At 38.9% G+C, this 26,696-nt stretch overlaps 2 protein-coding genes across 4 annotated transcripts in view; both read right to left on the bottom strand.

Annotated features, from left to right (window-relative positions):
* Positions 1–1,343: 1,343 nt before the first annotated feature.
* The window catches only part of LOC144655584 (uncharacterized), a 63,678-nt gene continuing 38,325 nt past the window's right edge, over positions 1,344–26,696 (bottom strand). For both annotated transcript variants that reach the window (XM_078515868.1, XM_078515869.1), the window contains exon 22: positions 1,344–2,433. The gene's annotated coding sequence lies outside the window, so the exon portion shown is untranslated. The remainder of the gene's footprint in view (positions 2,434–26,696) is intronic.
* LOC144655579 (uncharacterized) lies at positions 2,216–26,278 on the bottom strand. Of its 2 annotated transcripts, XM_078515855.1 has the most exons (19): positions 26,125–26,278; positions 22,716–22,821; positions 22,257–22,481; positions 18,957–19,115; positions 18,733–18,876; positions 17,251–17,424; positions 16,758–16,801; positions 15,796–15,910; positions 14,459–14,602; positions 13,143–13,252; positions 10,728–10,825; positions 10,243–10,625; positions 7,913–8,700; positions 7,330–7,579; positions 5,771–6,574; positions 5,237–5,273; positions 4,339–4,656; positions 3,783–3,997; positions 2,216–3,103 (listed from the first exon to the last, which is right to left on the bottom strand). In XM_078515855.1, the coding sequence occupies exons 2-19, from the start codon at positions 22,812–22,814 to the stop codon at positions 2,852–2,854; spliced, it is 4,359 nt and encodes a 1,452-aa protein (XP_078371981.1). In that variant the 5' UTR covers positions 22,815–22,821; positions 26,125–26,278; the 3' UTR covers positions 2,216–2,851. The 2 variants fall into 2 exon arrangements, with proteins under 2 accessions (XP_078371981.1, XP_078371982.1); XM_078515856.1 differs by lacking the exon at positions 4,339–4,656.

Below are 26,696 nucleotides of genomic sequence, written 5' to 3'. Positions count from 1 at the left end.
TAATTCCAACTCCGCGAAAATTGAAGAGGCAAAGGAACCAAACATCGCAAAAATCGTATAAATGCTGAACTGCATTAACGAAGTGTTAGTCTCAGAATCGGTGCCGAACACTGTAAATCCATATTTTATAATGATATTTATCAGAATAGAACAAACAGGTTAACATGTTCATTTGCTTGAAGACCGACCAAAGTGATCCGAACTTCGTTTTACTAGTATCCACGATCAGAGCTTCCTCACATAATCGATTTTCATGATTTTATCGATTTCTAACGGATAGCTGCGTTTAAGATCTATTATTCACGCAAGATCATGAAAATTGTTTTACCTATCATGAAAAAGGAAACGAATTTCCATGTTCACATGATAAGCGAATCTAACAAGATATAAACGAGACTCAGGTGGGAAAATAATGGCCTACGACTTAATTTACGACTATGTTGTTCAGTTCAGGTATTAAGCATCTATTACTTCATAGTACCAAAACAAGAAACAGTGTATGTGAACAAAACCACAACACTCTGTACGTGAGATGCAAGGCGTACGCGCCCAGGCACGTACGCGTGTGTATGTCTTTCTCCTGTAATTTCCTGTTATTCCTCACAGGGAAAAAGGAAACAAATTAAAATAGCAAGCAAATGCCCAACCGAAATCAATGTTAAAAATCATGCATGTTGTTTCCTCTGGTCGACTCTTGAAGGTCTAAAAGGTGACAGAAGGGTTTCAAAACCATCGTTATAAACAGAAAGGTGCCTACAAATGCAGAATCAAGTTTTAAATGGTTCCTTTAGCGCCCTGGTTCCAGTGATGTATTTGTTAAGGCCTGGTTCAAACTAGCGACAAAACGGCAAGGTCACGCAAATACAAAAACACCTTACGTAGATGTTTTAAGTCACCAGTGTGAAGAACACGACATAACAAAATAACAAGAACATAACGTCATAAACATTACGACATATAAGGAAAAAAACTGATCTTTTCTTTATGTCGTTGTATCCATGTCGTTATGTCGCTAGTGTGAACCAGGCCTAAAGTAAAAGCATTTTTCCTCTCAATAGCACTTGATTTTCTCGGTTGTCGATACAATCGATACCCTTTTTTTTCAGTGGGTCATATCGATTGACCGTTACGATCGATGTTAGTCAAATCAATTCTTACGATTTTGACCAATTTTTATCGCGTAGTGATTGGCAAAAAGCATTCGGACGGGTCAAATTTAACAAGTTTGATCAGAGAAGGATTCAAGTATTGTTAATTACAGATTCAACTGTTTCAACTAATTGTTCCAAGGAACAGATGTTAAAACAAATGAAAACAGTGAAGCCGTTTTATCTAAAAATATATTTTTTAATTAATAGATTCTTTATTAATTAATGATTTTAATCTATTATGTTAATCATATAAGTTCACATTATCACACCAAGGCTGAAATATACTCTATTCCCTTTTTCTTCGAGCGACTCGCTTTTTGTAACAACCTTTTTATTTTCATTTTTTTGTCAACAAAGTGCTTTTAAAGATTGTAGAGTACTTCGAAGAGACTATCGAAAATGTCACACTGCAATGAAATTTTAAAATTAAGTTATTTGTGATTCGGATGTGTGTATCAGAGATCGAGATTTCTTTTTTCTTTTTAAAGTTAATAAATTTGCAACAAGGCTGTCTGGTTTATTTAATTCAGGATTATTTCAGGCAGTTTGTCAGCTTGTATGTACCCTGTTATTTAAAGATTAGATTGTCGTCATAAGTAATTTTGCCGACAAAAAAAAAAAAAAACAAAGAAAAGGGCACGAAAATGACTCACTTAAAATGAATTCATTAATCATTTATATTTCCCGCCCCTTCCCCTCCCTCCTCCAAAGGGAACAAAAAACGTAGCCCATAGGGGAGCTAAAAAATACAAAGAAATTAAATAAGAATCTAAAAAAATAAAAACATAAAACATGGTATTTTGCCGACAAAAATATACAGACGCTGTTTAGAATTTTCTCCATTTCGAACAGTGTATAGAAATATTTTACATACACTGCTGTTATTCCATAAAGATGGGTGCAATCACTATCATTATTTACCAGTTTAAGGCACATCACACCAGTCCAAAGCCTTGGAAGCGGGCAAGGCGCGTCATGAAAATGGCGAACTTATTTGTAAGGTAAAACGTCTACGTTCGAGCCTAGTGGCCCATCAACCTGGCGCTTATCTACCGTTGCAGTAGTATAAAGCGACAAGAAGTACTTCTATTCATCCTTATCCCCTACATGTAGATAGGACGTTAGACCACACTCATATATAATCCTAGGCGAAGAGGGGCAACATGAGAATTAAACATCTTTTTGAAGAACAAAGCGCAGTGACCTTGACCAGGGCTCCAGCCCGGAGTCCAGTGCACTAACCACTAGGCCACCGCGCCTTTCATTTGTAAACAACTGTCTACTTTTTTATTGGCTAAAAAATCCTTTTTTCCATTTTTTTGAAGGGTAGATAACGCTATCCATCGGTTAGTCGATATCCAGTGGCTTAGTGTTGTCAAAACATGCAACGCTATCCACTGGATAGTGATTTATTCAGCGGGAAGCGTTAACCATTCTTTGAACAACCGGTACCAGCTGGCAATGTGAGCAAGGCTACTCAGTCACGTGCAGTGGAGGTTCGATTTTTCGAATGCTGTCTACAAGGTACAGCAGTCATACTGGAGTTCCCAAATGTGAACAATAGCTAATACTCAATAAGAAAAGAACTCAGATTACGTGAGGACACTCCACACAATGGTTGATCGTTGCCATTCTGACTAAAACAACCGTTGATTTAGTTCACATCTGAGGCACCTCTAAAGCCGGATACCTAGCAAATCTCAAGGTTTCACAAACTCTTCCACTTTTCTCATCAACTGTTGGAACTCTGCATCAGGAATGGTGCCGTGTTTCTCGGTTATCTTGATGTAAAGAAGCTTGGTAAAGATCAAGGCGAGTTGACCTTCTGGAGGCCAGGAAATGTCTTCAAACAACAGAGGGATGACGGGTTTCTTTAAGCTATGAGCTAAGGTGGCCTCTCCTTGGCAGGCGTCTGATTGGCAGTATTTTTCTGTTACGCAACAAACGAAGACCTATGCCAGGACAAAAAGGAGAAAGAATTGTTATTTGTTCAAACAGTATGTTCGCTGTAAGTTGGAGTTCGTTCTAACGGGCTTCCTTATAGAAATGAAAAAGAACCGTCGAATATAACTATTTGCATTTAGTTTTTATCTTGTTTTATCAGTAGTTAGATTACCGGGAGATTACACCGGAAATCTAGTGATACCCGAAGGTTTGATAAATCTGCCAGTTAGTTATACATGGATGTTCGTTATAGAGGGAAGTCTGTCATACCAGGAGATTTGAGATCACGAAGTTCGTTCTATCGCAAAAGAAGTTGATTTTTCAGCAGGTTCGTTGTATCTGGTGATTCATTAATGTAGCAGGTGTGTAAAACAACGACGTTCTTAATACTATCTTCGTTAAAGAGTTCATATGACGTAATATCTCTTAAATCATTAGGTTTGTTTAGTTCCCAAGTGTCGTTATATCGTGATTGCAATGTTACTGTTAGCCGGTCCAATAAAACTACAGGTACACCGGGTTTTCTTGGTTTCTGATCTCTTTTACCAGAGGGAACAACGTTCAATTATCAATCACAAGACACATTTGCTTCTGCTCACTGTAGGGCGAAATCGTACTATGATTTCGAAAACAAAGAAGAAAGAAACAAAGAACGAGGGGCCAGGGTTACAAAATAATTTATCTGACCTTGCACGCTCGAATACCGGCATCTATCTTTGCAAACAGAGCATCGCCACCGCCCATCTGTCCGATGTCCATCCAACATTGAATCCCACTCTCTTGCATCCTGCTTTTCAGTCTTTTCACTGTGTCTTGTAAATCCCACTGATACGACAGGAAAACTGGGCAACTCGAGCCGGAAACATCAGCTGTCTGAGAGGGGATGGGTGCGGTGTCCACATCTAAAATTGTATCAAATATAAGGGTTATTGACCAAGCTTGCTAAATCAAGATGTTTGGATTTAGGCAAAGTTCTTTTTTGCGTGTTAATGGATCGAGATGTAGATCTAAGATGAGTTTCATAATTATGCCATAAAGAAAAAGAGCAAGGTCAGTAAAGAATTTATTATATGGCTTTAAGACCAACATTTTTACTGCGGGACACAGGAGGCAATCCCACTATCCTGCCTGCTCGGGTATTAGAAAACAGGGTAAAGGCATCGATTATGATGAAAATTGGTAATCATTTGTTGAACCCTTTTCATCAGAATTCTAAGGTCGGCTGGAGTTTTTAACTATCTACCTTGATATGCATCTCTGCAAACGTCACAGTACTTGACAGCAAGTTCTCCTTTTCCCACAATGGGATGCTGCAATGCTCGCGCCAGTGACTCGTAAGTTGCCGCTGACCCAAAAACTTCTGTCCACCGTCTTAACACGCCATAGCATCTCTCAGATAGGTGAGGGTTATCCACTTCAATCTGCTCCAGCACTGGCTCAGGAAGAGCCAGGGTTCGGCCAAGCATCTTCCATGAGGTGCCCAGCTCAAAGGCAAGAAGGAGAAGATCGTCGGTTGAAGGTGTGCCGGATTTGGATGGTGGTTGTTCCAAAGCTATGGAAGCTGCAACAATAACAATTGTTGACATGATCAATCCTGTACATTACAAAGACTCCTTAAGGTATATTCAGTAACGGTGCATTGTTGAAATGGGCGCCTTAAAAATTAGATAGACCTAAATTTAGTAGAATTTAAAACTTACTCAAACTGCAAACCGGAACAAAAGCAAACATTTTTCGTTGGAGAATCTCTCTTACAGCTGTCAGCTGAACAACTGACGTTCACTTAGTCCTATACAAGCATGAAGCATGCGAACGATTATTTGCCAATGGGAGGTCCTGTAGTCTCCTACGCAGCCACTTTTGGGTCGTCACGCGACGCTTCGCTGAAATAACTTGTTTCCATTGTTTTATTCCTCTTTCTTTGATTCTTCTTCTTAGTTAGTTCTTAGTATAGCTCGACAGAGCCAATAACGCATTTATAACTACGTAAAAAAGTAGCGTGAACTTGATTTTGATGACCATGCTGATACATCGCGGATGATATTTTGCAATTACTCCAAATTTTCCAAGTATAGGGGCCGCATTGTATATTGCTCATAGATCACATGCTCTTATGATTAACAAGAACACATTGTTCTTACCTTCAGGAGCCAGAAAAGCCACTCTCTGTTCTTCAATCTATGTTAAAAAAAGAGAAAGTAAATAAAAAAAATAGCTTGAAAAGACAGCTGTTGAATGTTAAGGTTTAGACAAAGATGTTAAATAATTAGACTTGAAATATAGCATGTCCTGCAAGACCAAGCACTGAGGATACCAAGAATGTTGATGGAAATAAAAAAAAAAACTCATCTCTACCAGACGATACTGGGTGAAATTCAGGATTAAACTGCAACTGAATAATCGTTGTGTCCCTGGGCAAGGTACTTTACTCTCATAATGCCCTCTCTCCACCCAGGTGTATAAATGAGTACCGGCGAATGTGATGCTGGGGGGTAACCCTGCGATGGACTAGTATCTCGTCCAGAGAGGATTAAGAATACTGCTAGTCTTTTAATGCTACGGAAACCGCGATAAGCTCTGTCCTGATGGACCACTAGGTTCAAACACAGACTTTACCCTTCACCTTACATAATGATTTACAACTTAAGTTAAAGAAAATTTGAAAGAATTAGTACCTCCGTTTTATGGCCCTGGAACCATTTCTCCAATCCACGAACTTCAACTGTATCATCGCTAAAGCTCTTCGGGCATATCAGCTGTTCTTCAGGAAGCACACGGAGAAGATGTAGACAGTCATCGTGAGCACAGCAGACTTCTCTGTGCTTGATGCACTCTTTACTTTCCTTTAAACAACTGGTGCAAGCAACACACAGTTCATACCGGAGGTTACGTAACCAGGACAACTCGTGTGACAAGTCTTGTAGGGTATCTTCCAGAAAGAGGCGAACGTCGCGTGCCATTTCCACTGATGCAGTTAATGGAGGTGCTGAAGAAGGACGTCTTTGCTTCAAAATGATCTTGATGAATCTCTTTCTGCAGATAAGAATCAGATTGTAAATGGTCTGCTTGCCAATGAAAAGCCTTGCCCCATTTTGGTATAAATTAGGAGCTTGTTTGGGACCGCGTTCAGAACACCAGCGTATACTTCTTGACAGCAGCTGAGGAAATAGTCCATGAGGGACAAATCCATCGAGGAAATGGAGATACAGTGGGCATGGATCGCTGTTAGAGGGCTTTATCTCGCACAGACCTGAAGGGGATGATCGAAGCTGGGCAGGCACAAAATATCTTTGTTCCTGCTCGCCAACCGCGGGAACAAAGGAAAATTTGGCGATTAACCCATAGAGCTCCATCGTATCCAAAACGTCCTCCTTAGAAAGACCTTTCTGAATGAAATCTGCGAAAACGTGATCGACAAGAGTCATCCTGAGAATACCACTTTCTTCGAGTTCCAGCCAGCATTCTGAGTACAGAGGATTCTGAATAAAGATATGACAAGAAAAGTACCGTAGAGTGAGTTTTTTGTTTTCATGGGCCACCTCACTTGAGGCGGGGGTAAAAGTGAATTTGAATGAAATTTTAAGAGGTTTTGAAAAAGGGATACAATAAAGAACACCACCAAGAGCGCTCCAGGTTGTCAGGGGACTGGTTGGGTGTCCACTAACTAATTTTTAACTTCAAATTCTAATTTTCAAATCACATATAATCTTGAATATTTCTTATTTCTCTATATTTTACTAGTCCTTTGAGAAAAACTGTTTCCTCCCAAATATCGCCAAAAATATTCAAAACACCGCAAAAAAAAATACACTGTAGATTCGTTTGGATTGCTTGAAAGGCGAACGAGATATTCGATATTAAGCGGTGGATAAACGGCCTTCAAGTATACCTCCGCCTTGTAACCGAGTGGGAATCAAGTCTTTCAGAGGCATTTTCGTAAGAATTTAGTGCACATTTGAGTAAACTAGAGCCTACACTGTGCTTAAAGATAGGCAATGTTGCTTTTATGTAGAGTGACGTCCCGTTTTGGACAAATGAAATTAAATAGGAGAGAATGGAAGGAGAAAGGTGAAAATGTTGCTGTATGAAAATTTCGTTTTAAGATTCCCGATGGTCTATAAAAAAGCTGGGATTTAGGCCTGGCCAAAATGACACTGAACTTTATGAGTAATCATATGGCAAGTTCTTCCGAGCCCAGAAGTAATATAGAGTTCATAGGGAAATCTCTGCTTACCACCTCATCAAAGGGTCGCACAGTAATGAGTTGTTTGAAAAGGTCAATCAACAATTGAGCCTGCAGCACAACAGTATGGCCATGCTTTACGATCACTCCGAGATCATGATAAAAATTCAACATGGCTGTTAATTCTTCCCCGTCGTCTATGCGGCAGACTCGTCTTGTGACAGCTAGGAGCTGATCAAGATCCATGTGATAGGTTTCCTTTGCTACTAAAGCCTCGACGACTTTTTCGAAGGTAAACCACCTAAGGAAAACAAACAAAAAAATACACTCGTTTGCTGCTTGCCCTTTTGAAAAGACTTTTGAGCTGAATAATTGTACATGTTATAATAACAAATCACTTTCACATCTTTGCATTCTAGGTAGCAAGTCAATCAAGGGTCAGGTCATTTTGACGACTTCTGTTTTTCAGTTAGACAGTTCAAGGACTACAGGGAGTTAACGAGAAAGTTGTTGAAACGCAAACAGACACAAGTTGGCAATGGTTTTTCTTAAGCATTTAATTTTTTTATCGACTTATTCAACTGACGTTCTTGTTACTATTTGACACCTGGAATTGGAATCTAAAGCAAAGTACCTTATTGGCACCTCTTCACCCATGTACGGCTCCTGTTTCAACACCTCCATGACCCTTTTCTGAAGTGCTTGAACCCCATCGTCACTAAACGATCTTGTGTTATCAACAGCAAAGAATGGCCTAATTACATGCTTCTCGTACGCCTTTCCCGTAATACTCTTCTGAATGCACTTTTCCATTTTCTTGATATCTTCAAAAGGTTTATCTGCATTAGTACCTACAATAAACACTGGAGGACGGAGGTAAGCTAGTTTCCCTTCCTGATGACTAGCAGCCTCATCCGTTATTGGCCGAATACTGTGAACAGAGGCCAACCAGGTCAACAAACTCTCTAAATTGGTCTCACTGTTTGGATTTTCCAGAACAATGTCGTGAATGCCCTGTCTGACACAAGGTTCTGCTGGAGCATTCAGATCTCTGCTAAGGTTATACACCAAGGCGTAGATAGCTCGTGGGGAGAGGAAAACAGAATGGGATGCATAATAAAGGTGCTGCCCGGCAAAATCCCACAGAGTTAAAATTGCTTCCTTTGTTCTTATGTTGTCCTCCAACTTCAGATCTTGCAAGTATTGCACAACCAAATCTGTGACGTCATTCGGCAAAACTGCAGTGGTATCAATACCCAGTTGAATATCTAGCTCTGCTGGTTCGCTTCTTACTAGCGCAGTGGCGGTAGGGTCTCCAACTGATGCCTCATTCTCCTGTTTTGTTTCTTGTATTGGCTTGGCTATGTCCAGTGAAATCTCTAATTCCTTCGGACCGCCAGCATCCACCTCATCCCTGTTCCCCTAATTGGAAATATAGGAAGTAAAAGAGACAATAAGCAAAACTGTTACAGAACGTGTTGCTCATTTACACCGCTTCTTATTAAACCGTGAACACTTAAAATATGTCTGGAATGTTCTTTGTCTTTTAACCAATCACATGCGAGAACTTCAGACCGCAGAAACCACATGGGTTTCCATCGGTCACGGAACAATATTTGGTTCTCGTTTCGCTCCAATTTACAAGTAAACACACTAATTGTAATTCCTTCCTTTTTGAGAACATTCACTGCTCCACTGAAGAATAGGTTTGAGTGATTTTTTTATAGAAAAAATTGAAAAACCGATGCGCCCGACGCTACGATTTGCCCCAGTTGCCGCCAATTTTCAAAAATTGTAACGAATTCGTATCTGCAGTTACCGTTCGCCTGATGGCATGTTACAATTTGTACTGAGATAAGCTTGCATTTTCCGGTTTTTATCTCACCCCAACTATTGTAGCAGACCTAAACACTGATAGAAGGAAGGTTTGTTTTTTCGATAACAGCGAAACGATAGCGGGAAGGAAAAGCGAAAATCAAACGATTGAGCGATTGAGGTGTTTATTTTGCACCAATCACGCCAACATTTTGAATAATTTTCGTTGGAGCCTTTGCAGTTTGCAGTCTTACGATCACGGAACCTCTAATTGCCTAAGGGTTGAAATCGTTTGCCGAAATAAATCGAATCCCTTGTTCTACCGAAAAGATTTACAATCAGTAACGAAAACTCCACAATTTTGTATTTTATATTCGGTTTATCGCGTTTACATCTTATGTCTAGACATGTCTACAACATACTGCATGCACTAAACCATGTCGTATATCGTCGCTAGAGAAACCGTCCTTTTTTTCTTTCAAAAATCCCTGAAACCATGTTCTGGATGTGGCCCTCGATACGAAAGAATAGCAGTTCTTTAAATTCTTAAAAAAGACAGAGCGTGTATCCTGAAACAAAATAAGAACTAAAGTTGCTCCGTGACCGATGGAAACCCATTTACTGTTTGTGGTTTCTGCGGTCTGAAGTTCTCGCATGTGATTGGCTAAACACAAACATTCCAGACATATTTTTTAGTGTTCACGCTTTTATAAGGAGTGTAAACCTTTTTTTGTATTAAAAGACCTTACAAGTGTACTTTTGACATTATCTTTTAAACCGAACTTGATATTATCAAAAAAATTACGTTTTAACAGGCATGTTCTCCAAATTTGTCTTACTTTAAGTCGTTTTCTAATTTCAAAAAGTCAAGAACATCAGATTTGCATGCCGTCCAAGATGGCGGCTGTTCAAAAGCCATGACGACATCAAAACGTCATCATGTCAACCGACCAGTTTGTTTTGGAGATACTATACACCCCTATCATCATAGCTTCAATACCCATAGAGGTACGTACATGTGGTGGGCAAAAATCGCCTGACCCCCTGGTTGTGAAAAAGCCCTTCCCCCCCCATAAAAATACCTGTCTGAATGAGGTTAAAAACTGTTTCCATGGAGTTTAAAAGTGGCATTAGAAGCTAACTTATTACCTGCTCCAAGTTCGAATCAGCGTCATCGATGCTTTTTTCGACTAAACTTGTTTCTGTTAAGTCTTTAGCGATTATCCTTGCTATGTCGTCAGCAAACTCAGAGACATCAAGCTTCCTTTGTTTCGTGCGCTGCCAGTTGCTAACTTGTTCAACATCCACTTCACACTTGGATGGGTCAACTTCGACTCCTACGGTACTCTCTTCTTCAGGGTTGAACGGGATGCCAAGAAGTGATTTCTTCAGGCTCGTTTTCCCTGCACGGGCCTGCCCAAGAAACATAATGCGACCACGGTACACGTTCACTTTTCCATTCCGCAGGGCATTTTGAAAAGCAAGTTCGGCTCTGGGGCCTCGTGCACGAATCTCTGGTGGTATAGCTGTATCTGAAAACCAAAATAATTAAGGATATTTACCTGGTCGTAAAAACTTAACAGTGCAGTTTTAACCATCTCGAGAGAAAAGGTACTCTATTGCCCTGCACCTACCATCAATATTCTCGTCCAGTAGTTCCTCTACATGCTCGCTCTTGAAAAATCCAATTTTTCGGTCTTCTGTTTCACCAAACCAGGCATTCTTGTCATCCCTGCAAGTAAGTATATCAGAAATTGACCAATCTTGTGTCATTTCATCGACGTGATCCTTTGCTTGTACATTAAGTACCGTACATTAATGGGAATAGGACAACAGAGTATTAAATAGATTAAGCCAAGGCTAAAAGCGGAGCTCTCAGATTATTTACGTTGCCCGACTTAAACGAAACGAACTTGAGCGAATCGGCTTGAGCCAGCGATCCAATGGAAAACCATTACCTGGTCAACGGTCAACTTCAAAAACACGCAACTTCGATGAGTTTCACACCTGAGCCCGTGACTATATGAGATTGACTATATGGCTATATGATACTGGTCAGCGTATTTCTTGTTTTGACCATAGTATGGATGTCCAATATCCAAGATGTAAACCTACATTAACCTTTACCTTACGTCGTAGAGCGTATGCGCCTGCGAACCATGACCGCGAAGCATACCGAAAAGAATCTTACCGTGCTAATACAGCAAAAGGGCATATAATTAGTGCAATTCACTGAAAACGTTTTCTTGACAGATAATACTCAAAAGGACTGAATTTTAATCGTCTGAGTTGCTTGCCGACGCCCAGAATTCCGAAATCCTAAAACGAAAGTCGTAAACAGTGTCCAATCGATCTTGCAGAGTAGCTGATGTTATTGGATTTGGTACACAACAACTTTGAGACTCGGTGTCCAGTGAGGAAAAGTGATGTTTATTTCAACCAAGACGACGTGAACTTAAATAACTCAGAGACTCAAAGGGAAGTGCAGAATGCAATATGGCAAATCAACGAGCAGAGCACAAATTATGAATTACAAAGCATAAAATGTTCGAAATTGCGGCTTTTCTCCGAAATTGTCGCTAAAGCATGTTGTGCGCCAGGTCATGCTCTCACCACGGTCTGGTGAACATGTCACATGCTTACTCAAGCACGAAGCTGAGAAGCACGAAGTGTGAAGATTTCTTTCAAGAAATGTCGGAACCATCACGAAAGCGTGTTCGAACACTAGAGAGTTGTCTCGCTTCCACACGAAGCCCCTCTCAGGCAAAGGTTTTACAAAATAATATAGAAGTTAGTTTAAGCGATGGAGAACAAATCAAAGGAAAGGAAGTGACGGATGTAACATCATACTTTTGTTTTTCACTTAGACCGCTGTGATGCCTAAAAGTCTAATTAAATTAATGCCGCGGATTCTACAAGAATCCTACCGCATTGAAAAGCACACATCGTGAGGATTTGATACAAGATTTCTAAACACGTCCCTGATACTTTAATTTTCGTTAGTTTGAATTTCAGTTTGATATTGAAACAGCAAACGAGATACTTTTGTAACATGATACTTTTGTTTTTGTAGAAAACATGTGTAACATGATTCTTTTGTTTTTGTCAAAAACGTACGTAGCGTGTTGACATGGTAACCTGATTTATTTTCTGCAAACAGGGCAACATCGATTAAAACACAGATCAGATATTATCGATTAATGCAAGAAATGGTTTTTCTGAATCATACTACACTGTAGATGCTAGATCACAGCGTTGCCATATCAAGAATTATTTCACATGAACTGCCGTAAGCGCATTAGTGTCTAATTCAATTAATTTGCGGTTTTTACTTTGCGCCACTGAGTCCACAGGAATCCTTCCGCAGGAAGAAACATGCGATGTTCGTGACGCATATTAATCTGAGCATGCGTTTAGCCAAAGTATTTTGTTCCAGAAAAAATAGTACCACAAGGAGAGTATAGTGCTTTCTAAACAAATATAGACCTTTGAGCTCTTCAATTATAAGTATCGTAAATAGACTAATCTGCGCATGCGTTTGGCGCAAAGTACTTTCCTCTAGAAAAAATAGCACCACAAAGAGAACAAAGAGTTTTCTGAAACAAATATATACCCTTGAAATCTTCATATGAAAGTAACGTAGATATGTTCCACGAGTTTACCTGGGGTGTATGGTCAGGTGCTCCCCACCGCCACCCCCTCCACAAGGAATAATTAATTAGTTGACATTAATTAATTAATTGGCGATCAAAAGTTTACACTATAGTGCTTTAGCGCTTTAAAGCTTTAGGGGTTTAGCAGACGACAGCCCACCAAACCATCACAATAGTGCATTCTGCACTAAAAATACCGTCTGCGTAAGCCAATCACCATGCAGTACATGTAATGCCGTGTGAAATCCTTGCGATACACGCGGAAAAAAACTTTTATCTTTCGCCACTTTTCCCTCCTTAGGCGTCCTTAAGTGTCCACTGAGACTATGAAGCGTTTATATAATATTCCGCGATACGTAGTCATACTTTCTTAACAATCATTCTTTCATAACGTACCTATGACGGTCCTTGGAGATAACAGTTATAAGCTCTCCAGCATCACAGCTTAGAAACCCTTCTGACGCGGCACTGAAGCTGCTAACAACCCTCACTTTCAAAGGTTGCTCCTGTTATAAAAGGAACACTAGAATAACTGAGGCTGAACACACTACTTTATTAAATTTCGATTACTCTTGAATAAGACGCAAAACCAGCCATTGACAATAAATTCATTACGTTATGTAACGTTACCTTCCTCCAAAAATGGTTTCTGACAACAGACTTAAATTGTATGATACTTTTCTGTACTCAACTGATCTCGGGGTTTCTAATGATTTTTTCAGCATTGTTTCCCATACACTTCAATCCACCTTTGGCTGATTTATTCCCAATAGTGTGCAAGGCGACCTTGGGGAACACAGGGAATGGTTGCACCAAATTCCCCTTCACTCAAAATAATCGCGAAAGAGAATTTTTTTAAGGGGAGCGTGACGGCTGTACACAGGCTAATCCAACTTAATCTTAAGATACTTTAAGCAATCGGACCCAGACACTAAAGGGAACATAAAGGTGTACTTTTGTTGTTGTTGTTTTATTTCAGGACGTATTTCTGAAGACTTTCCCTACCATTTGGCAACAAATACGCAAAAACCATTCTGCACAATTCCAGTCTCTTAACTTGTGGATTTTAAGAGTTGAGAGCCTATTTTCCCTCTCCTTATACCGCAGCGAGCCTTACTCTGTTTTGTACTGGGTTAACCGGTAAATGACTCCTTCGTACGTGTTGTTATTAGCAATATATATCTGAGTAATATTTCAAGAACCTGGACACCCATCTCCCAAAATACTCCAGACTGCTACAAGTCCTTTGACTTCCCCTCTGGCTAGAGATTGGGACGTCATGAGCCCAGGTAACACCTGCTACAACAGCAGGGTGACTTCTATACAGGGAACCCCCTAGCAATGTTATTCAAAATATTCACAATCAACACAAGGCATTCAAAATTAACACAGACATGCTCAATAGAGCCCAAGCCCAAGCCTAGCTAGGTCCAGTAGTCTAAAGTGGCATCTTCCCTTTTCCCCAGCTTTTGACGGCTAGGCACCAGCGGATACTCCAGACCCAGGGCAAGACCACCACACCATTCCTGACATTAAGCACCCCCTCCCCCTCTCCCCCCCCCCCCCCCCCCCCTTCCCAACAAGTTAAGGCTGCTAGATGGGCTTGAACTCGCAAGCGAAAACTTTGCGGCCAGGTTGCTGCGAATTCGTTCAGATATATACATTTAGCGTTGACACCATAAATCTTAATGATAACATAAAAGCAATTTTACCTCTGCAACAAGAGATCGCCTGATTTCCGAAAACGAGGGCCTTTCATCTGGATTCATTTGCAAACAACGCCTGAATACGTCGTAAAAATGCGTAGGACAAAGGGAACCAAAAACCGGTACTTCATCTTGTGATTTTGAAGCTGCCTAAAAGAAAGAGCAAGTGAAAATGAATGAGTTTCGAACGAGCGAAAAATATAACATGCTCAATCTGCGATAACGTATCTCTTCATGTGGCCAATGGATTTCTATGACCTTTTATTACATCAATTATCTTCTAACAATCCCTTCAGAACACTAAAAAACGTCAATACGAATCCTCTCCGTGGATTGGCAGTAGTTACTGAAATCATTTTGGTCGCGCATGTGTGTGTGTGTGTGCGTGCGGGAGGGAGGACGTACTTATTGCTACAAACTCATTTGCCATTTACAAACATGTCTCTTTTTTATAAAATATGAAATAAAAAACGATAAAAGATGTGTTAGAGGTTGTCATTTAGCTCAAATGAAAGATTTATTGATCTCCGTTTCTTCAAGCAAACAAAGAGTTGTTTTGTATGATCGTTCTGGTTACGAACATTGCTTTTTTTTACCTCGTGCATAATTTTCTTTAGAAGGTGAAGAACAGAAATTTGCGATATGGTCTTGACCTTCTTCAGTTTGCTTACGCGGTCCCCTACATTCTTCGTAGGGCTATCCACAGAATATTATTGATTAATTTTTGTTTTCACACACAGCAAGCACGTTACCAGGATTCTTACCAAAACCCATTCTGTTTGCGACATAACGCGTTTGCAAGGGGAACACCCAGCATTGATATATGCAAAAATAAGTAAAAGTAATTGAACGGAGTGGAGTATAATTCAGGGAGTAATCGGGCGAGTAATTTTAAAATCGGCCGAGCGCGCGAGGTCGATTTGAAATTACGAGCACGATTACTCTCTGAATTACACGACACGAGGTCCAATTACTAATTAATCGTATAAATAACAAAATTCGAGGTTAGGAAGTCTTTGAGACTATTTTTAAGTGTGAAAAAGGCAATGGTAAAGTCAACTGGTTGTACAAACAGTGGGAAAATGGCAAGAAAGAACCATTTATATGCGCGTGATTGACGAGCGAATGGCGTAGCTGTCCAATTACAGGTATCTAATTTGAAGTTGTTCAAATTAGATACCTGTAATTGGATACTGACATGATCACGCGCCAATTACACGACAAGTAGGTGTGCGTAGAACCAATCAAAATCGAGAAATTTGTTATAGATATGATTAATAAAATAATAAATCATAATCATCATCATCGACATCGTAATCATAAACATCACAATCATAACTCACCCGAATTGATGAAACGTCTGCACGCTGTCGTAAATAATTGGCAAATGTGCCAGCAAATAGTTTGGCAAACTGGTAAACCACGACCTTCTTCATGTAATGGGCATCTTGGTTTCCCCTGCAAAGTTAAACACCAAGGTGTACTAAAAAAGGGACTTGGCTCCTCCTATCTTCGACACTCTGTAATTTGTATTGCAGTATTGCACACTATGCTAGAACTCGGCCCCAAGCAGCCCAGTGAACAAATAGCATCACATAATTACTTCACTCTGAAGGCAAATATTCGTTGACCAGTGGCCTCTTCTGGCGCTAGTAATTCTTCAGAGTTTCAGTCATTGTGGGGCGAATATCATTAGTTGCCAGGTAGGCATCATGACCTTCTTCAAACTCGTCGATAACTGGTAAAAAATTACATGTTGAGGAGCCCAATTGCAGAACGTGCCGCCATGTTGGCTTTTTTTCAAAATCTAGCAAGCAAAGTCATCACAACAGCATCAACGCCAGCACAGTTTCAAAAGGTTGATCGCTGTTGGTTGTAGCAATACTTAAGCCGGCTAGCGATTTCCTTTAAGTGACCTAAATGCTCAAGAAACAGCGCTACGTAACAGGAAAGAACGTCCCTCGATTTAACAGTTCAGTGTTCATCTCACATAAATTTGACTAAAATAGAAATTACCCAAGTCAAGTCGCTCACTCAATCTTGGCGCAAATCAGTTCACTAGCAGAGATGAGAATGACAAGAGAGTTGGGCAAGGGCTAAGATTCATACCCAGATAAAATAAACCAAGCTAGAAAAACCAACATTCGATAAAAGAATTAGCTGTGGCACAAGGCCAGGAGAGATAGTAAAGGTTGGCAGACATACCCGCGTGGGCGCTGGCATCAAGATTACATGTACAATGTATCATCAACATAAAAAAACAATAAATAAATACATAAAATAAATAAAAAAACGACATACTAACACTTGACTCTCAAATCCACAATATGCAAGGCCTCCAAGCTTCAACTGGCGATAAAAAGATAATAAAATTTCAGATTATACCTTTTTGCATTTTAGGAACGCAAGTTACATTTCATGAACGTCACTTTAAAGTTCCTTTGCACGAAATTATCATTACTGTTGTTGTTGTTGTTGTTCAATTCTGCTTCAGAAAGTACAAATGACGCGCGAACTGACTGCAAATATCTCACCAAATTTGAACTCCACAAAACCGGTATAACAGGCTCTGTACGAATGATGAAAAAATCGGTAGAAAGACAGCATTTTGGAAAAAAGAAAAATGAGATAACTGATCTCTTAATGGACCTTATTTTACTGAAGTACCTAGTATCGGTGTACGTTTTTACTCGTCATTTCTATTTTGACTCATCTTACCGGCTGGGTACCGACTGTTGTGTTTTACCGGCGGCAAACAACATGGTGAGTCTACGAAACAGATCTCAAGTTGAACTTACCTGGTAATCTGCAACAACGAACCAGTTAAACCCTTCGACGGACTTGTGAATGACTTTCTTCTGTTCTAGGTGTTCCAAAGCAGTAGCAGCTTGGATTGTATATTTCCATAGTCTTTCAACAGTGTGATGTTGCTCTAATTCTATAACATGTCCATGCTTCGCAAACTCCACCACCTTGACAATGAAGAAAAAGAACATACACCATGCATGCAGTTATTTAAGCTGAATGGGCAAAAATTGAGAGCCCGAACGGGTTTGTTGGGAGTTCTCAATTCATATGGGACAATATAGAACCTCTGTAATATTACTGGGACAAATGAGGATCCGGTGATTTATCGATTCACACCATCGATTCATCGATTGATTGATTGATTGATTGATTGATTGATTGATTGATGGATGGATGGATGGATGAATCAATCGATTGATTGACTGATTGATTGATTGAATAAAGATTCATTTATCTCTATGATGTCACAATTAGTTCCATACACAAAAGCAATATATACTTACTTATTTAGCGATACTTATTTACTTTTTATCGCCTTTGACGTAGTTATTATACTTTCATTTGATGGCTATAATCGCTTCCTTTGTTAATGTGTGACATGTAGCTACCTTCATATTTATTTCATTCTATGAAAAATTTCCTTGGAGGTTAAGCTCGAAAAGTAATGATGCGACCTGAGTGAGCTAAAGATCTTGTTCACAGGCTGTTTACCATCAAGTACCTAAAACTGCGCTTGAGCTTTTATTACTTCCGTGATCCCATGTTCAAAGATCTATTGGAGATCTACCAACTATTTTGCGTGAAACATGGAAAGAAATATAAGAAGACGTAAAAAGGGGAAATAATTGTGGGTAACAACATAGGGAAATTATTATAAACAATGATTCCTCAAACAAGAAAAAACGAACTTTATTTATACATCTCGCTTTCAATAGATAATAGTTCGGGATCGGAAGTGTTCGCATTCCTTTGAGTAACGTTTTTATCACCAACAGCGAAAAGTATTCCCTTGAGAAATTAAAACATTCCCTTGAGAGTTTATTCTTACTATTTTACTTTAACAAGCAAAATAGTCTAAAAAAAAACGAGCCCACAAAAAGTCAAGAATAAGGATGAAATGCAAGAACCGAAGCACACATCCCAAATTTGTTGCAAATAATCTATTAAGTGGAAAAAGCTGTAATCTGGTGCATTTTGTGCAGGAACTGAAGTTAAAGTTGACGTTATTACATTAAATCTTAAACCCGAGCAACGTTTTTCAGAAAATCCCACCATACGCAAGCATATCCACCCTCTACTGTTAACAATGTTTCTTCTTGACTTGTTCCAGGTATTCCGGCATTCGATAATATGACCGAAGTCATACATTCTAATTCTATCATGACAATTCTTCCAAGTGATTAATTAATGACTCCACTAACGGAGATAAGGAATGAAGGCGAGGTTAACAAGTAGCTTAATTAATAACTTACTAAAGCCAACATAGGTGCATACGAACTGGCAATGACCACGCCATGGATAGCAAGGACGTTTTGGTGACAAAGTAGATTTGCCATTTCTGCCTCATGTAGGAATTCTTCTCTATCACCTACTTCATATCTAAGACACACTTTTTCCTGAAAATAAAAAAAAAAACAAATAAAACAAATGCAAACAAATAATGCTATTCAAGTGCAAAATGACTGTAGAGACCAACCTTAGTGTCATCAGGTTTAGTCCACTGGGCTTCACACACATATCCTGTCGCTGGGTTTTCTCCTAGTGCTATGTTCCTCGTCACAGTTACATCTTTCTTTGGGATCATTGGTATGCGTTTGACTTTACACTCTTTAACAATATTAGTTTGCTTGTATTTCTGAAAAAGATAAAATGAGAGACCATTACTTTCTCACTTCTTTTCTACACATTTGGCTCGCTTCATTTAAAGTTCTCATCTATTTTTGAAATACTATATCTTAATTGACCACTCCCCGAATGGGACTTTTCAGGACCAACATTCATACACAAACATTGACAGAAACACATAATGTAAATAATCTAAACATGGTAAATGTTCCAACTGTCAGGAGGCAGACCAATTTTAACTGGTCTGCCCCTCCTGACAGTGTGTAAAACGGAACTAGGAATTAAACTCAGGATATTTTTGTTATTTCTGTATTGTTGTGTATTGTTACTAATGTGTAAGCTTGTATTATAAAGCAAATAATGTACAAAAAAACCTGTATAAAAGTAGTGAAAAAACTGTAGTTTATGAAAGTATTGTATAGTAAGTAGTGTAGTTTAAGTATTGTTTTGTAAGTAGTATTGTAACTAGTGTATGTTTTTGTTTTGTAAGTAGTGTTCTTTGTGTTGCAATAAAAAAAAAAATGAAAAAAAAAAAAAAGAAATTAAAACAACTGTATCACCCATAAATGTAATAAAAACCATAAATGTAATACCAACCATAAATGTAATAAAAATTGACCATAAATGTAATACTAACCATAAATGTAATAACTTTTAACCACAAATGTAATAAATCCACTAACCATAAATGTAATGAAATTTGCCCATAAATGTAATAAACTGAACAACCATAAATGTAATAAGGCTTAACCATAAATGTAATAAACTGGCTACGACTTCCAAGTAAGGGGCCACAAACTTTTCGAGAAATTGACTATTCGATTATACCCCTAAAGGCCTGGCTCAAGCTCTTTGTGACCCCTTTAAGAAACAAACATTCAGCAACCAGCGAGAGTCGCGTTAGGCCTGTCTCATTTTATATTATCGCTTGTGACCTTTTTTTGACAGTGCTCCGTTCCGCTGTGTTGCACGAGATTATCTTGATCGCAAAAAATCTATGCTATAGTCAAACGAACGCTGTGCATTATATACCAAATGAAGCCTTTCTTCATTAACTGGAACATTACTCTCGCACGGCTAAATAAGAACCACTTTTTAGCATCAGAACTGACCTTTAACGGTCAAAAATACGAAAAAAAAAAAGCCTTCTAAACAAACACACTTAAGCACGGATCGAAACTACATTAACACAATTGGTCCAGTTAAGTGGGCCAATCAAAAAACAGAATTTTCGATCCTGCAGATACATAAGTACAAAAAAGGCAAATCGAATGATTTCAAATCATTCGATGAGACTTCAACATAAAGGAGCAACTGATGAGGTCCACTGAAGGACCGAAACTCGAGTCTTGCTTAAGATAAAGCATTTGCCAAGAGACATCGTTGCAGCATCCTAGAGACTTCAAATGCAGTGATTAAACTGCTATAGATTGAATTTATTTGCTGGATGCAAGTAACCAACAAAACAGATAAAAAACAATGGAGGTAAAGTGTTATAGCTCCCAGAGCACAAATCACAACCACTCAAACTAAGGGGAGCTTAACATCAAAGAAACCATCGCTCGCAATGCTTAGAGACTGCATAAGCCTTTAAAAGAATCGGATCTTAGACCCTCACAACCGTGGTAACGAAACGTTATCATACGAACTAACTGCCACTGTTGACAGTTAGAAATCTACTGATCCGATGCTACTGTAGACTACAACATTCCTTTAAAGGCTATTAAGAATCTCTGAACAAACAGGAGCCAATAAACCTAACGAATATGCCACAGAGCTAGCAAACACAATGGCATAAAGTTCATCATTGAAATGGCTCAAGAGAGCGTTAATTAAATCCTCCGTTTACAGATCGAAGGGTAACATTCAGCAACCAGCGGGAGTCGCGTTAGGCCTGTCTCATTTATATTATCACTTGTGGCCCCTTACTTGGAAGTCGTAGCCAGTTTATTACATTTATGGTTAAGCCTTATTACATTTATGGTTGTTCAGTTTATTACATTTATGGGCAAATTTCATTACATTTATGGTTAGTGGATTTATTACATTTGTGGTTAAAAGTTATTACATTTATGGTTAGTATTACATTTATGGTCCATTTTTATTACATTTATGGTTGGTATTACATTTATGGTTTTTATTACATTTATGGGTGATACAAGGACTACCGAGAACAACACCAACTAACTGGACAAAACATAATTTATCCCATGATCTCTAAATTTCAAGCCCAGCGCCCTTACAATTCGACCTCGATGCCTCCACGAATCAGAAAACGACTGAGAAGTAATGTACCGTGTGCTGAAGAAATGATTATAGCTGTCGTGTTTGAAATTAATTGTGCAAAGGCTCGTGTAATCTTGAGAACTTTCACAACATCACTCATACCTATTAATCACGAATTGTTAGAGAAGGTCGTGAGATTTTTTTAATACAGTATACTCAACAAAATTACAAATATATAGCCATACTTTATATCATTCAAGACCGTTTGGAACAGTAAATGTTACTGCTTCTTAGTTCGTCTTTAGAATACTTCGAGTAAACTCCAAAAACCTTGCTTAGTTTTCAGGCCAACCCGGGGAAATCTTCGGAAGAATTTGTTTCAACTCAACAAGTCTTGGATCACCTTTGGAAATCTTCGTAAGTGTTGAGTCAACTTCGGAATTCTTCGGAAAACTTCGAGTCAAGTTGGAAATCGTCCAAAGACTTCTCGTCAACTTCCAAAAGGAAAGTAATACATGTAGGTACCCTTAGGAAGAAAATGGCCACAGGAATATTTTTGGTAGACAATATTGAGCCAAATCATTCTTTGCGCCTCAGTTGATTGCATGTGATTGAAATTAATGCACAATAATTATGGGGTTTAACTATGTAAAAAGAACTTGTAAATTTTTTCTTTGTTTTGGAGCTTCCGTTTCCCTGATCTATATTGTTTCAAGGTTCTTTGTTGTCTTAGTAGTCCTTTGTTTTAGGTCACTGGTCTTTACACCGAGGATAAGCATCGTTATGTAAAAAGTACATGTACTTTGCCTTGGTATTAACTAAATATAATGATCTTTTTACTTGTTCACCTACAGTTCCTATGCAAAAAGTAATGTGTGATTACACATGTGATCACACATTTATTTTGCATTCATTTGGTACCTACCTGAGCAAGGTCTTCAAAATTGAAGCGTGATCTTTTAAGTTTCTTTTTTATCCTATCGATTTCATCAGGAACCAATACGGTGCTGTCTTTACTATTATAATTCTCTAAAGCACTCAAGCTGGTAATGTTGAGACTGTAGCAAAATGTACCAAAGTGGTAACCTTTACCAACTTCAGCCAAAGCCAAGTACAGCTTGTCCAGGTCAGTGAATTTAGCTGCAAAATCCTAAAAGTAAAATACATCAAATTACACTAGCAGAACTTGTGCAAGTTTGTTTTTAGAATACATTTATATTAAAACCTGAGAGGACCACATCTCAAGATCAATTTCTGGTACATGTATTTATCTTTCCAATGATTGAACATTAGCAAGAATACATGTATTCAGACATGTTGATGGATTAAAAATCTTAGTTTGAGTCACAAACGAATTTGACAACCCACCAATAACCAAACTAACCTTGGTTGCATCATGACTGGACTTGATTTTAGTTTCAGCTGACCCAGCTTCTTGTAGCCTCACGGGTCTCCTCTTGAAGAATGTGTCAATAGCCTTCATTGCTCAGCTATAAAAGAGTGAGTATGCTACGTCAAGTGGCAATGACAATGATCCCTTAAAATGAGTACCTAAACAGATTAAAACTGGAAGCGTTAAGTTTTTTTTTGTTTGGAGGTGGTGGTGCACAATGTACAAAGAACGATTTCTGCTCAATATACAGATCATAACAACATGTCATAGATGTCTACCCTGCTAAAAAATCTTCCAAAATTCGTCAATAACTTTGAAGATACAAATGTATAAGCTTACATCACAATCTTTGTTGGTCTTGATGTGAATCTTTAAGGATTAATATCCTCAGAGATCTTGTGGCCGGGATAGTACAAAAATCTTAAGGTCCCTGCCAATTAAGTCCCTGCAAAGATACTTTAAGGTCAGTCTTCTTTGAAGGAACCAGTAGGAGTTGTAGGGCCTTGACACTGGGCCCTGAAGGGTCCTTAATTGAAAGGTCCAGAAAGAACTTTGCAGGCAGGGTCAGGCCCTTCTACAATAATCCTAAAGGTTCCTGCACACTTTCCTGGACGGGATGCTAGTTCATCTCATGGTTACACCCCAGCATTCAATTCCCTGGTACCCATGGATACTTTGAAATACTACCACTACCACCCACCACCACCTCCACTGCCACCGCCACCCACGAACACAAATGCAATAACCCTGACCAGGGCTTGAACCTGGGTCATTCAATCTGAAGTCCAACATGCTTACTAATGGGCCACCATGCCTCCCATATGAGACTCGAGAATTGCACATTTGCATGCACATTAGTTGTTCCCGGCCAACGCGTGCACCAAAAATAAAAATGTTTACAGACCCAAAACTCTGTCCACACTAATGCAATTTGGGATGATGTATTTCTCCCTATCATCCACAGGGATATGATAAATTTTGAAAACACATTTAAGTCTCCATTTTGATGAAAATGATGAGCATTTTTTTATCACTTCAGTGTGGACAGGGCCTAAAATATATAACTTTGCAATTCATGAATTGGTCTCACACCCAATACAATCCTAGGCATTTAACTTCAAACCTCGACTTTTTTACTTTGCAATAATCATTACAGACTTATAATTTATTGAAACATTTGACTTACAACTTTGGTGACAAGTTATTGAGTCAGTTTGCTATCATCTTTTGCCAATGCTGTTCTCTGCTTGCAACTAAAGTGTACCTTTGGCTGCTCCCCAGGCTTTTTTCGGCTAGTTTCCTGCCAGGACGGTGATTATAGTAGAATGTTGCTTCGATTGGAGCATTTATATCGTATTCTTATAAATTCTGGGAATTGCCTGATTCCATCGTGGTTGGTATAGAATCCGCCATAGCATGTTTATCAAGTGCACAGCAATCGAGCGTTGCTACATACAGGAGAGACTGTTCATTCACTGGACACAAAGGTCGCCATCTGTAGTTTGTTAAATATGTTTGCAGAGGCCATTTTATATACGTTGCTGTCATACCTTTACAAGACCAGCATGGTGGACATCAAAGTGTAAAATGTAGTTTAAAATGTAGTAGAAAAACTCATTGGAAACAATTGACTCCAGAAAAATTACTATAAAGTACATGTATGTGTGATAAACATCCATGGTGCAAGATGTTGTACAGTCGAACCTCAATTATCCGGACTTCTTGGGAAGGCTAATTAGTCCGGATAATCGAGAGTCCGGATAATCGAAAGTATGAATATTAATGAGCCAAAAAAACAAACGAGGGCATCTGACAGGATGCGGTGGTGCGGATCCGCAAAGTTTGCAAACTTGCGCATCTTCGTCAAATTTTTCCACTTTAAACAGGGAAAAAAAGAAAAATTGCTTCATAATAGCGATAAATCAGCTGTTAACCATCCTCACAAACAAAAATTCTGAAGACATTGATCATTTTGAGACAGTTTTTCTCCGAAAAAGGCACCGAAACCACACCGATTCGTTCGCAAACAATTTTGAACCTCCAGGCATTCCTTGCGTCTTTTCGTGATGGGCCTGGTGACTAGACTTGATGCTAACATGCGGTGTCGACCGATCGAACTTTCACTATGTTTTTCACTTCGTAGAAGGATTTAAACATTCTGCATTTTGCCATTTTTCCTTGTAAACTTCAGTATAATACAAGTAAGCAAAGACAGAAAGCAAATTTATTTGTGTGAATGTTTTTATGGCTAGTGGAAACTGAATAAGGAAGTTGTCTGCCAAAGTATGAAATGTTGTTCGATTGGAAACTGCATCATCAGAGGTTTTATAATGTTTTTTGACAGGTAAACCACCTTGAGATAATGTTAAAATCGTCGTAGAACTTAGTTATATCTGGTCTTGAATGTGACTAATTAATATTCATAAAAAAATTGGGACCAGAGAAAAAGTCCGGATAATCAAGAAATCCGGATAATTGAGGTCCGGATAATCGAGGTTCGACTGTAGTAGTATTTACCTGATTTAAGTCTTTGGAGGCTACAAATATCAGAAAAAACCATATATTTTTTTCTATCACAAACTAGTGAAAACTGTGACAAGACCAAGAACCTAATAACTCACCTGATATCCTGATCAGGAATTAGGAAATTCCCCAGAATTTATAAGAGTATGATTTAAATGCTCCAATCGAAGCAACATTTTTCTATAATCACCATCCTGACAGGAATCTAACCGAATGAGCCTGGGGAGGAGGACTATCCCCTCCTCTCCCTCCCCGACAAAGGCTTATTGTCTCGACCAATGATCACTGAAGCGTAAACAAAAATTAAAAAGTCGAGTTGAAAATTTTCTACGTGAGTTAAAAATGTGCAGCGAGCAAGGTCAAATACAAACGTTGAGTTTGAAAACGGAAAGATAAGTGTACAACACATCTCCAATAATGTGAAATCTAAAAGAAGGGTGTAAAATTTTCAATTGAGATGTAAAATTCAATTGTCGAAGTTGAAAATTTAAAATTATGACGAAGTTAAAATCCAAACAATGAATTTTGGCGGGGATCGTACGCCATAGGATCTTCCGGGTGAGAGTAGTTCTAAACAGAAATGTTGTTGGTGATTGAGGTTTCGACAACATGAGCGGAAGTCATCTTCAGTCTTCTTTATGACTTCCGCTCCAGTCGACGTTCTTAATTTAGCTTTGGTTCGAACCATTTGCTCACAGAGGAATGCGTAACCCCTTTATCCACCTCTTTTGTGTGGGCTTATGTGTCGGAATCCTTTTGTAGAACGAGGCATAACGCAATAAGTAAGCCTATTCTTATTTTATGTTAGCTTAATACAAAAATAGTAGCCCTGTATTCTATAGAATTCATGATTATTGATAATACTAATTCAACCTACCTTCAGTATGAGATGTCATAATATTTTTGTTGTTGTTGTTTTGGTATTGATTTATCGGAGTGACACACAACTACTTGCATCATCGAATCGAACAGCGTAAAGCATGAGAGCTACAGGATAAGTGGATTTCTCCATGTTCTATCAAAAATGTTTACTCTTCCGCGGTTGGAAAAGACGGTTCCACAACACTTGGGTAACCAAGCTTTTTTCCAGACGAAAAGTCCTGGATGCTAAACTAATTTGCATTTTATAAGTTACGGTACGAAATAAGAAAACACTGGGTAGGAAAAACTTCTGCCGTTGCTAGGAGATTTTAGTTTTTGGCTAATCTCTAAACCGAACAAACAATGGGTATTGTTTCTCAATTTCGTGTTGAGCTCGTAAGATCAATAAGCACTCTCCATCCCCTAGTTAGGTATGAAAAAGGCGACAAACTCGAGCCTCTCCCCACAGGGACCGTTATCGGAGTAGCGCTGGCTGGTGGTGTTTCACTATGAAAAAAGACAAGGCTGGAGACTGAGATAGCGAACGCTTGTCGATCGTTTGAAGGCCAAAGTATTCTCGAAGAATGG

The sequence above is a fragment of the Oculina patagonica genome, chromosome 5, assembly GCF_052425735.1.
Source record: "Oculina patagonica isolate OP01 chromosome 5, crgOcupat, whole genome shotgun sequence".
Taxonomy (NCBI): Eukaryota; Metazoa; Cnidaria; class Anthozoa; order Scleractinia; family Oculinidae; genus Oculina; species Oculina patagonica.
This window is presented reverse-complemented; position numbering and strand designations above follow the sequence as displayed.

Coding starts and splice junctions, on each gene's coding strand:
- LOC144655579 (XM_078515855.1), bottom strand. CDS start 22,814: ATGAAGGCTATTGACACATTCTTCAAGAGGAGACCCGTGAGGCTACAA. Junction 18,877..18,956: donor CTAAACCTGATGACACTAAG/GTTGGTCTCTAC, acceptor TTTTATTTTCAG/GAAAAAGTGTGTCTTAGATA. Junction 10,626..10,727: donor ACTGGACGAGAATATTGATG/GTAGGTGCAGGG, acceptor TTTGGTTTTCAG/ATACAGCTATACCACCAGAG.